At 39.3% G+C, this 12175-nt stretch overlaps 1 protein-coding gene across 3 annotated transcripts in view; it reads right to left on the bottom strand.

The window, feature by feature from the left end:
* Window positions 1-561: 561 nt before the first annotated feature.
* EWSR1 (EWS RNA binding protein 1) overlaps window positions 562-12175 on the bottom strand; it is a 31669-nt gene continuing 20055 nt past the window's right edge. The window contains exons 8-17 of one of the 3 annotated variants that reach the window (XM_069961429.1): window positions 11353-11530; window positions 9238-9275; window positions 8573-8605; window positions 7068-7186; window positions 5342-5471; window positions 3401-3523; window positions 3179-3314; window positions 2720-2817; window positions 1276-1516; window positions 562-1180 (exon numbers count right to left, since the gene is read on the bottom strand). In XM_069961429.1, the coding sequence (XP_069817530.1) occupies window positions 1141-1180; window positions 1276-1516; window positions 2720-2817; window positions 3179-3314; window positions 3401-3523; window positions 5342-5471; window positions 7068-7186; window positions 8573-8605; window positions 9238-9275; window positions 11353-11530 (1136 nt within the window). In that variant the 3' untranslated portion in view covers window positions 562-1140. Of the gene's footprint in view, window positions 1181-1275; window positions 1517-2719; window positions 2818-3178; window positions 3315-3400; window positions 3524-5341; window positions 5472-7067; window positions 7187-8572; window positions 8606-9237; window positions 9276-11352; window positions 11531-12175 lie in introns of those variants that run through there. The other 2 variants (XM_069961430.1, XM_069961431.1) reach the window with 2 other exon arrangements.

The raw sequence follows: 12175 nt of genomic DNA, 5'->3' as shown, positions 1-12175 counted from the left end.
AGATCGCTCCTCCGGGATAACATCCCGGAGGAGCGATCTCTGCCACTAGACACCAGGGAACAGCTGAATCCGGTAATCGGATGCAGCTGTCATGTTTGACAGCTGCATCTGATTACTGTATTAGCGGGCACGGCGATCGGACCGTGCCCGCTAATACCTGCGGTCTCAGGCTACAAGGGGCACCCGGAACCGCCGCGGTTCAGAGCGGGGTCGCCGCGCGGCCCCGCTCTGAACGTCCTTACCGGCATCAGGGCGTAAATATACGCCCGATGTCGTTAAGGGGTTAAAGACTATGAAAAGATAGTTTTGTTTTAATAGCATGTCATTACATGACAATGTGGGGGGTGATCACACCGGTCTTCATTATCCATAGCAACCAGTGCTTAGCTTTCAGGTCTTTTAGTATGTAATTCTGCATTCACTGGTTGCTATGGTTGTTTCCTTTTTGACAGAACAGCAGTGGCAAGTTTGGCCTTGATTATGTTATTTTCTACTAAAAAATTTATATTGCTTAGATTCCTGATTGTTTATACAACCAAGACCAGAAACCTTAGAATGGACACTGGTTTACAGAGTTTTATTATTGTAATGTGGGAGTCAACAACCGATACAAGCCAAAAGTATAAAATTCACAACATTTCCCCCCAATAATTCTTGCAAGAAAAAAAAAAAAAAAAAAAAAAAAAAAAGCAATACATGATCAACCATACTAAAACCCTGATCTTTTTAAACAGTTGAAAGGGGAAACAAGCTCAATGGTGGCCCACAAAAACGGGCTAAGTATGCTGGAACAAGCTGAGAAATCGTCATCACAAGAAATCATCATGGTCGCACTCTCTCCATCCTTATAGTTTTACATGCTGACAAATCCACTTCTGTAAAACTCATATATATATATTTTACTAACAAAAGGGCCTGGAATTATTGAGTTTCAGGAAAAATATAAAATAAAACAAGAACATTGGTACTACCATTAAACTTCCATTTTAATATCTCCACAAAGTGTGAATACTACAGACAAAGTATAGTCATAATGTAACAATGGAAGGACTCCATGCTAGCATTATAAATATGGAATTATAAATTTAAAACATTTCTGGCTTAAAAAATAAATCTGGTAGTAAAGGAGGATTTAAACTGCTAGTAGGGTCTCTCCCTGCGCTCCTGGCGGTGATCACTCCTAGTGGAAAATAAAGAAAAAGTTGTTTTAGTTACAAATTTAAAAATAATGGCAATGCAAAATAAAAAAAAAAACACACACAAAAACAAGCTTACTTGTCCGATTTGCCTGGACCGCCACGTCTACCACCTCCTCTTCCTCCCATAGATTCCATTAGAGGCCCTGGAGGTCCAGGTGGACCACCTCTTCTTCCTCCACCAAAACCTCTGTCCATTCCACGGCCTCTAAAGCCTCCTCTGTCTCCTCCACGACCACCTCTGAACATCCCAGGGCCACCACGGTCCATAAGTCCTCTGCCTCCCCTCATACCTGGGCCTCCTCTACCTCGTTCACCACCTGACAATTAGGATGTACACGAGTTAGGTAAAAAAAAAAATTAAGACACATTCGTTACTAAAGCATAAAACACTTAAAAGGAAAATCACCGAACTAAAAGGTGTTATCCAGGTTTAAAAAAAAAAAAAAAAAAACTATGACCACTTTCTTCCAGAAACAGCACCACTCTCATCCTTTGTTTAGGTATGGGTTTTGCAGCTCTGTTCCACTGAACTGAATGGAGCAGTATTGCAGGACCACACAGTATGGCGCTATTTATGCAGAAAAGCAGCAGTTTTTTTCCCTAACCCTGGATAATTCCTTTACATAATATAAAAGGGTTAAAAAGACCGCAGACAAGCCACAATACTAAATGAGAGGTCACAGCTGTAAAAAACTAGTGAGCGACTACTTGTTTGCTTACAAATTGAGGGGGGAGGTCACTGCTTACACTTATTTTATAATACTATGCTTATTTTATCAGTACTTTATGCCTGTACAATTTCCGCCATTTTACATTATGGCATGTTTGCATTTTCATGAGAACTACATTTTCACCCCACCTTATATCAGTATATATGTATATTCTTTTCCTGTCATTTTAAGTATATTTGATCTACTTTTCAATGGCTGGTAACGATCCTTGACAGGGATTGGCGCTTATGCATTTTGCCCAAATATAACAATATGTCATCATTTCTTCAGGATGCAGTCTAGCTTTGTGAGGCCTGGGGAAGAGTCAGGGTGGTCTGACAGTGTCGGGCTGCCCTGTCTGTGCAACTTATATCGCAGGCATTATTTAGCAGGATCTTTTGTAGCCAAAAAGTGTGCTTCATAAAATGAAAAAATATGGTAAAATTAATAGTTTGGCAAAAAATGTTATAACAGAACAATTCTGTTTTAAAGGTACTGGATCATCAACCCAAGTACCCAGTTAGAAAACAAAAAAAAACAAGGACTCATCAGCAAGCCGCATACGCTTGCAGCAAGAGGAAACAAAACAGGAAAATGTTCATTAAATAGAAGTAGAAGGGAGCTAGACTCTCGAAAGCTTACAATCAAATATACTCAGCCTCCAAAAGGTATTGCCTGATTTCTTCTCTATTCTACTGAATTCTATGGCTAACACGGAACAACAATACAAGTGGTTTTGTAAGAAAATATTTCTGTTCTATGTTGGCTGGAAGAATATCAGTTTAGAAAAAGATAAAAAGTTTAGACTACCTTGGGGTGGGAATGGAGGAGGAATAAAACCTTCAGGTTTAGGCGCTTTGCACTGGTTACACTCTGTTCGCCAAGCAAAATTTTGGTTTCCACATCCCCTAAAAAAAATAAATAAAATATAGTAGCAATTAAAGGGATTTTTTTTCAAAAAGTGAAAAGACAGTATAATATATATTAGCATTTAGTACTAGTTTCTTTACATGCTCAAGCTCATGGAAGTACATAGAGAAGGTATTTTAAATTCATATAGTCATGGTAATAGGGCCAGCAACAGAAGATGGACTCAGCGCCCCCTGCTGTTCACTGCTGAGCTGATTTCTGACATCAATTCTCAAACAGAATTTTTAATCAATTGCAGAATTGGAAAATACTTTCACACGCACACTAGGGAAATATTTTGGTGGGAATACCTCTAACCGGAGAGCGTGGAGAGAAGTTTATTCAAGACTTGAAACTTACGGATTTGGACACTGCCAGTCTCCAGCTCTGTGCTGTACATTGGGGCCACCAACTGGACTGCCCCGTGGTGCCCGTGGCCCTCTAGGCATGAATCCACCACGTTCACCACCTCTGCCACCCATTCGCCCCATAGGACCTAAACGTTAAGATGCTGATTAGTTAATCAATTCTTGATAGGGAAAACATTTGCAAGGAATAGTACGAGGACAAAACCCAACTTACCACCTCTAAGGAGTGGAGGCTGACCACGACCTTCACGGGGCAACAATCCTCCTCTCATGTTACCAAGAAGGGACTTCTTGCGAGCCATGGACACTTTCAATTTGTTCCCCTGAAATTCCTTTCCTTTATAATAAAAAAAAAAAGCCACCATCAGAAATATATATTAAAAATAAATAAATAAATAATAATAATAAAAAAAACAACTAGTGTCACACTTTCACCACTGCTCTGTTGGAGTCTGCTCGGCACCACAAAAGTGAGCCTGATTGGTCCGTTTAACCTCTTAAGGACGCATAAGTCTGCAAGAGGTGTTCAGAGCGCGGCCGCGCGCACCCCGCTCTGAACCACAGCGATCCCAGGTGCCGTGTGTAGCCCGGGACCGTGGCTATTAGCAAGCACGGTCTGATCGCCGTGCCCGCTAATTCAGTAATAGGATGCAGCTGGCAAAGTTGACAGCTGCATCCAATTACTGTATGCAGCACTTCCCTGGTGTCTAGTGGGGTGGATCGCGATCCACACATCCTGCTCCAGCCGGGGTCTTCGCCAAAATGGCGCCGATCCCGGCTCAGCTCTCGGATGCAGCAGCCGAAAGCAAACGAGTGCCGAGCTCATTGATCTTTGCCGTATAAGTATACAGCAAAGATCTCAATGAGAGATTAGTGCACTTATACTAGAAGTCCCCCAGGAGGGCTTCCAGTATAAGAGTAAAAAAGGAAAAAAGTGTTATTAGTAAAAAGCCCCCTCCCCTAATAAAAGTTTGAATCACCCCCCTTTTCCCATTTTTTAAGTAAATAAACAAACAAACAAACATGTTTGGTATCGCCGCATGCGTAATCACCCAAACTATTAATCACATTCCTGATCTCGCACAGTAAACAGAGTCAGCACAAAAAAAATCCCAAAGTGCAAAATTGCGCATTTTTGGTTGCATCAAATCCAGAAAAAATGTAATAAAAAGGGATCAAAAAGTCGTATATGCGCAATCAAGATACCGATAGAAAGTAAACATCATGGCGCAAAAAATAACACCTCACACAGCCCCATAGACCGAAGAATAAAAGCGCTATAAGCCTGGGACTAGAGCGTTTTTTTAGGAACATATATTTGTTAACAATGGTTTGAATTTTTTACAAGCCATCAGATAAAAGAAAAGTTATACATGTTATATATCGTAATCGTAACGACTTGAGGAACATGCATAAAGAGGCCGGTTTTACCCCAGGGTGAATGGCGTAAAAACAAATACCCCCTAAATAAAAGAAATGCGTTTTTTTGTTTAATTTCACCACATATTGAATTTTTTCCTGGTTTCGCAGTGTACTTTATGCAAAAATTCAGCCTGTCATTGCAAAGTACAATTAGTGACACAAAAAATAAAGGCTCATGTGGGTTTCCAGGTGGAAAAATGCAAGTGCTATGGCCTTTTAAACACGAGGAAAAAACAAAAACGCAAAAATGAAAATTGGCTCAGTCCTTAAGAGGTTAAGAATCCATTAACCCAGAAAGATTATATGCCAAAGATTTGAAGCCAAAACCAGGAATGGATTTGAAAAGATAAAAAAATCTCAGGCTTTCCTTTATGACCTGATCTGTTTATAGTCTGTTTCTGGCTTTGGCTTCAAATCTTCGGCAGATAATCTGTCAGATAATCTTTGTGTAAATGGACCCCAAGAATAGCGATTGATACAGATGGATACCCAAGAAATCCCATGACTTTAATAGGTGTCCTATTTTGTATGATCTGAGTGGATTTTGCAGCATTTTTTGTTTCTCAGAGCCTGCATAATAAGACATTTTTGGCATATCCAGTCATATACAACCAATTCTGAAGGGAAAAATCATTTTGTAAACTACAGTTACAAAATGCTTTTAATAACTAGTTATACAAAAAAGAAAAGAATTAATGTTATCAATATTTGTAGGGAAAAGTGGTAGACAAACCATCACAGAGTTCCACAGCTGTCTTTGCTGAAGGTGGATCTTCAAATGAAACCGTTCCATCACCCTTTGGTTTACCAGTCTCCTTATCTGTAAATAGGTTCACTAAAGGCTGTCCTGTTCTTTTGTTTATCTATAAGAAATATACATTTGATTTGAGGGTGGGGAACAAAGAAAAAAAAAAACACCCCGCCATTTACACGAGCCACTTCTTTATATAGTCATGAAATCTTGAAACCAAGCAAGACTAGCACTGTAGATCGTTATTTTATAGGGCTTTATCCTAAAATGCTACTTACTTTCAAGACTTGGTAAGCACCTTCATGACTAACAATTAACTTTTAAAAAGACTTTGTAATGTGCAATGTGAACAGAATTGAAGTTACATATGTCTACCCAAGAACAGAGTGAACAAAAAATAGGTGCACCCACAAAGTTTCACAAAAAATTTATAATCTTTATTCATAATATACAAACAGAAAAAGCTGGACACAAAAACATCTTGATCCAGAGTAGCCACCAAGGTCCTGAGTGAGATCTTTATTATGTGATATTGGTGTTACAGCTTTTTTTGCCATCCTTTTTTGTTGTATACAATTTCTTTGTGATGATTTCTTGTGTTCTAGTGATTATATTGGTGGTCAAATAGATTTTTCAGAATTGGTATATACTAGGCACTAGCACTTTAACTGGTATTTTAATATAGATATGAATTTTGCAATTATGCATGGTGTCTTGTAGGAATCATGGGTTTATATTTTAACAAAATGAGATTTTTTTGCATGCGCACTTTAAAGAGGATATTCGAGGATGTGCAATATATGTCTTGAACCATAATTTAATACAATTCATCTGTATTTTGACCCTGGAAGATTATAGGAATAAGCTTTTTGGTTTGGAAGTGAGCTCATTTTGTCAGCTTCTTTGTTTATTGTGCCCCTTTGGGCTTTTTAAGTGTTTTTAGATGTTTTTGTGTCCAGCTTTTTCTGTTATTTGTATATTATAAAGATTATATGTTTTTTGTGAAGTTTTGTGGGGGCACCTATTTTTTGTTCACTCTGTTCTTGGGTAGACATACGTGTTTTTTTTAGTAAACAGAGGTGGCACCTCATGATCTAAATATTGAAGAGGTTAGCTCCCTGACAACCTGGTTCAAACTAAGAGAATTGAAGTTAGCATCACCACAATGCAGGGGTTACATTGGCAACTTTTTTTTTTTTTTTTAACCTTGACTGCTTATGTATACCTGTACACAAGGCCCCATTTAGTTCAGTGGGCCGGGCCGAACAGTTCCCACAGAATTGTGAGTTTTGACTCATAAGTGCATCGCACCATCGTTTTGAAACAGTAAAAATTTGTGACCGTGTGGAAACTGATCTGAACACAGTTACTCGCTAACTACATTTAGATTATTAAAGTGAATGGGGCCTATGGCTCTTAATGAAAGGATTAAGTCAGCAGCTGATTTCGACAGGTTGCCAACATATCCATGCATTGGAAGACCAAATTCCAAAAGGGAAGCCTTTATTTTACCTTTAAGGCACAGTCAACCCTCTCGAAAACAGCATGCACCCCATGAGAGGTCAGACAGGCTCAGTCTACAGCAGTCATAGCATAGCATAGTCCAGCACACAGGCCTAGCCAAGCACAACCCCAGCTTCCTGTGTTCTGTCTAGTGGCCATACCACCTAAAAAGAGTATTCTTTTTATAGAAATACATGCTACTCACCTTGACTTCACCACAGTGTTTGAAAAATTCCACCACCTCTTCAACCGTCACATTATCATTCAGGCCTTGCAAATAGATTGTGTTGTTTTCTGGTTCCTCTTCAGGCTCCATTGGGGGCACTAAACAAGCAATATATTTTCATAAATAATCAAAAATTCCAAAAATAAAAGTCAAAGATATAGGGGGAACAGAAAAACAGAGAAACTTTTAGACTTTGTTGCCCAGCTCAGCATTCAATCCATCAGGTACATGCACTTTAAAGCGTAACTGTCATTTCAGGGTCATTTTTCTGAAAACATTAAATATCAACAGTACAAGCGATTTAAAAAAAAACTCTGTATTAGGTTTTATGTACTAAGAGTTTCCTTCTGTAGTGAAAAAGCAATCTCCCAGCCTCCCCCCTCACTTCAGAAACAGCAGGATTTCTGTCTCCATTATGTGGCTATGGAGAGGGGAGGGGCTGTTAGGAGTGACTGAGCACGGAGGATTTCTGCACAGCATGACACCCTGCAATCTTCTCTCAGTAAGTTCATAGATAAGCAGACCTTTCTGACACCTGAATTTAGCGTTTTAGGTGCCCAGAGAGTCTACAAACAGCTGACCTTCATGTCACCCCTTCCTTCTCCCTCAGCCCCTCCCCCCTTCATAGGCTTACAATGGAGAGAGCAGAGCCAGTCTTCACTGGCTTCTCTGTAATGAAGACGTGTTTGCCTGATAATGCACAGATAAGAAGTCAGGGGGGGAAGCTGGGAAATTGCTTCTTGAGTACAGAAGGAGGATTTTTTGGCTGATAAAACCTATTACAGAGTTTCTTAAAATCGCTCATACTACCGATTTCTGCAATAAAAAAAAAAAACATGACATGGCTTTAAGTGTTGCATGTCAATAGAACGGCATCAGTGAAGCGGTCAGTGAAGTGAAGCGGTGGCCTGGCTCCCACGCACGGCATCGGTCTATTACCAGGCATCGGACGGGGCTGATGCACTGGAGGCGGCCCAGCGTCAGGAAACCCCTGCCCCTCTAACACGGCTCCATTAGAATCAATGGATCCACATCACACAGGGGTGGGGGATTCCTCCATTGGGGGTGCTTCAGCCCAGACAGGTGCCCTATAACAGACTGGCCGCAGTTATTTAGAAGAAAAAAAATAAAGATGGGGGGGGGGGGGGGTGCTGCATCGGCATGGGGAAGTCGTTCTATTGATATGCAAAACTTAAAGCAAATGTACATTCGCTTTAAACAGCTTTGGCAAAATTAAAGCCGTGATAGTTTGCTATGGGCAGAATCATTTTATTCTTCCTACTGTGCTTGTCATCCAGTTATGTGCACAGTTTCTGTGTCCATATTTTAAGCCATGAAAATTCCCTTTTACAGGATATAAATTTTCTTCAAGAACAGCTCTTTGACATCTCAGAGTGTGCACATCAAAAAAAATAAAATAAAAATAAAAATAAAAAAAAGACAAGGAATTGTGTGTGGGTTTTCTCCCCAAAAAACATACTTACTGAAATCAAGTTCAGGGCTGTCATCCAGAAGTCCTGGCAGATAAAAGCACAAAGAGAAAATCACTTAACATGAATATGCAACTTGTACTACACAAACATTCACATGAAAGCTACCAAAAAATACCAATGTAAGAAAGGGGCTTTGAGGGCACACAAATGTGAGGGGGGGAACAAAAGAACCATCTCTGGCAGACTGGTACTTTATCACCTTAGAATTCATAGGGACCAAACCTCATAAACCATAAAAATGTTGCACAATTACCACAACCTAAAAGTACGGTGGCAGTAAGAGGGCAAGTGTTAAAAAAATTGAGAATCTTTTAAACTTAAAACAAAGTATCTATATTAAAAAAAGAAAAAAAAGGTTTGTGTGCCCAAGTGTGTGTATAGTTTTTCACACCCAATGTTGTGCAATCATTTTCCATTTCCCCATGTTACACACAATTCTGTATCCATTTGTGTAGATTCCTTTTGTGTAACCACATCAACCATGTATACCCCTCAGTAATGCCGGCCAGAACCTTTTTGATAAGAAATTTTACACCATGGTTTTAATGTGACCAAAAAATAAAATAAGTTTGGATTAAAAAAAAAAAAGGAATAAAAAAAAGGGAAGGGACATTGTTCTGTGTTACACTACCCATTTGTAATACTCAAAAACTTACCACCAGGCTTACTGAAGCCAGCTCGCTCTCCACCGCTGCTGGGAGAATAAAGGTGAAGAAATGAAGGCCTTTTCCCTTTAAAGAGCCATAAAGCATTCTGGGCCTCGAAGGGGGTTCAAGGGTACAGAGCCGGCAGTGGCTTAAAATGTCCATACAAATCATCTGTCTCAGCGCAGCACTTATCTTCTATGTTTGTATCATTTTAAAGTCCTTCCTATATAGTTATATATTTCTAAACATTGTACTTTTAAAACCTTAATGACTGTATTAAGCGTGCAATGCTTTGCAGACAGGAGAATTCTGCTGCAAACACCTGGAAAAATAAAATCAGTATACTAGATCCCTGCAATTTACTAAGTTTTATAAAGACCCATGCCAGAATTCCTCCAATAGAATTCAGGCTCCAGAGGCCATAGAGAAACAAGAAGTCTTGCTGAAGATAATATTGTGTTATAATGTTAGAACCAATATTAAAAAAGGATGAATATTGAAGCTACCCTCTTATCCTATCCAAAGAACACTACTAATGTTTAGCATAATAACCACCCTAAAGCATTGCACCTTTAATACAAGTAATTCCATCTTAATTATAAAACAGCTATTATAACTTCTGTCCTTAAAACCTTACAATAAAGAGTTTACAGGACTACAATAGTATACACAGCTTCTTTAAACCTTGTGCCTTACAACTGGGTTACTCTAACTAGAAAATGGATTTATATTCTATTATATTTACATTATACACTGATTAAAACTATTTGTCTGTTAAAATTATGACATTTCCTCTCCATTTAGACATCGAGTCCCACTTTTCATTATGCTGCCGGCTGAGTGGGTACTTTTTAGAACTGAAGTGTATACAACGCTCTCACTTTGTAACCTGTGGCATATAAATTTGACAAAGCATGTTAAAATAAGGGATTTTCATGTGCATCCAAGTACAGCAATACATATCGAAACAGTCAATGAAACATATATAGGATTTTAACTTGGGGGGCGAATCATGTTACCTACCTTGTGATAGCTCTGAAAAACCCACCAAATATTCTAGATCAGATCATCAGACCCCACTAACCATCCAAATCTAACAAATTTACTGACCACTGCATTATCCAGTTCTGTAAGCCACTTATATTACTCCATATCAGGACAGTAGAATACACTTACAGTGATCTTACTGTTTAGTCATCTGTAATAACCTTTATTTCGATATGGAGAGCACCTTACCTACGGCAGGTTTTCCAGAGCTTATTTACAAAACAGGTACATTATAACCACCATTATAAAACAGACTGTGGAAAAATAGAGAGGGCAGCACAATGAAGCTGAACAGCTCCACAAACTCTTTCTGCTGACTAAAGCTGCACAAAACAATGCAGTGTACCCTTGCTTTAGTACAGTACTCTAAAAGCAGTATGGGTAGTAAAACCAAAAGAAAGCTATGAATACAGAACTGCAAAGCTCTGTGCAGCTTTATATGAAATGAATATTCATACTTACTCAAACCCTCTTCCTACTATTACAGGAATGTAAGGGACGTGATAAGACTGATGTGGGTGGCGCCCAAACAAATGAATTATAACCAATTGAGTGTCATGGGCCTGAAAACCCAGATACCCCTAATAGTGCTGCTCTGAAAGGTAAAAAACACAACCATTAATATTGCAGTAATGATCAAACATCCATTATACACCCTTCCATAGGACTCTTCAGAACAGCACACTGGGGCCATCAAAGTTACTGTATAAAAATTAACAAATAACATTTACCTGATCAGCACATAAATCCATGATGGACCTTATATAACCAAAAAAATATGTTTGGTTCTAAAACCACATAAAAATCCAAATAAAGCTGAAAAAAATAAATAAAAATAAGCTGCCATTTTTTTGTTGGAAGCCTTTTTGTGAGCAACCAAAATTCAGGTCAGTCAACTCAAGTGCAAGTAAAAGGAGAAGACCCAGCAACCATTTCATTATGGCTAGTAAAGTCATATGTACCATTACCTATATTTGCTGCACTCAAGGTCTTGTGTGATTTTATATACCTTTCAGAAATATACTTCTCTGTAGAAGGAAGCATTTGTTAGTTAATAGATTGCAGATATCTTCTTACCCCATGCCTCCACGGCCTCCCCTACCACCACGGCTCATGCCACCTCTGTCAAACATGCCCCGACCTCTGCCACGAGAATCTGACCCTCCAGAGTTGCGCCCTTCAGAGCCAGAGAAACCTTGGTGAGGCTCCTGACCATACGGTCCTTTGCTGCTTGAGTGATCTTGACGGTAACTGCCTAAAAATAAAACAGGTAAAAAAAATGTACTTATGTGACATGTTTTAACCATTTTAGAGGTTAACAAACTTAGGGGAATCTGTCAGATGGTTTCCCAGTGTAACTAACAGCACCAGGCATTGAGTCTTCACACCTTGATATGTGAAATTTTTATTGTATAGCTGCACACAGTTGATAGTGTTCGTGTGTAACTGCTCATTAGCTTTCCTATTATAGCATATTTTCTGAATTGTGCTCTGTTATCTCTCCAGGAAACTTACGAATGAATTTACAAATGTGTGCTAACATTTCCCACATTGTCAAAAGGGAGTGGTCCTACAATCACACTGTTAGCACTGACTGTATAGTGTCAGGCTGTAAGGACACAGCCCCAACCAGAAACAACAGCTGTCAGTTTATTCATTTCTAGGAAGGAGAGAGGAATGGCACAATGTAGAGTTAAAACAAAAGGATGCCCCAGCCTTAGGGTACTATTACATGGCCGATAACTGTAAATGAGTGCCGATCTGCTAGATCGGCACTTATTTACTGGGCCTATAACACGGCCAGATAATCGTTTAACAAGGGCTGCATGGACATTGTTACCGTTTTAAACAGCATACATTACCTATCCATGGTCCAGGGCTCCTCTTGCAGTCCGCTTCT

This window comes from Dendropsophus ebraccatus, chromosome 3, assembly GCF_027789765.1.
Source record: "Dendropsophus ebraccatus isolate aDenEbr1 chromosome 3, aDenEbr1.pat, whole genome shotgun sequence".
Lineage (NCBI taxonomy): Eukaryota > Metazoa > Chordata > Amphibia > Anura > Hylidae > Dendropsophus > Dendropsophus ebraccatus.
This window is presented reverse-complemented; position numbering and strand designations above follow the sequence as displayed.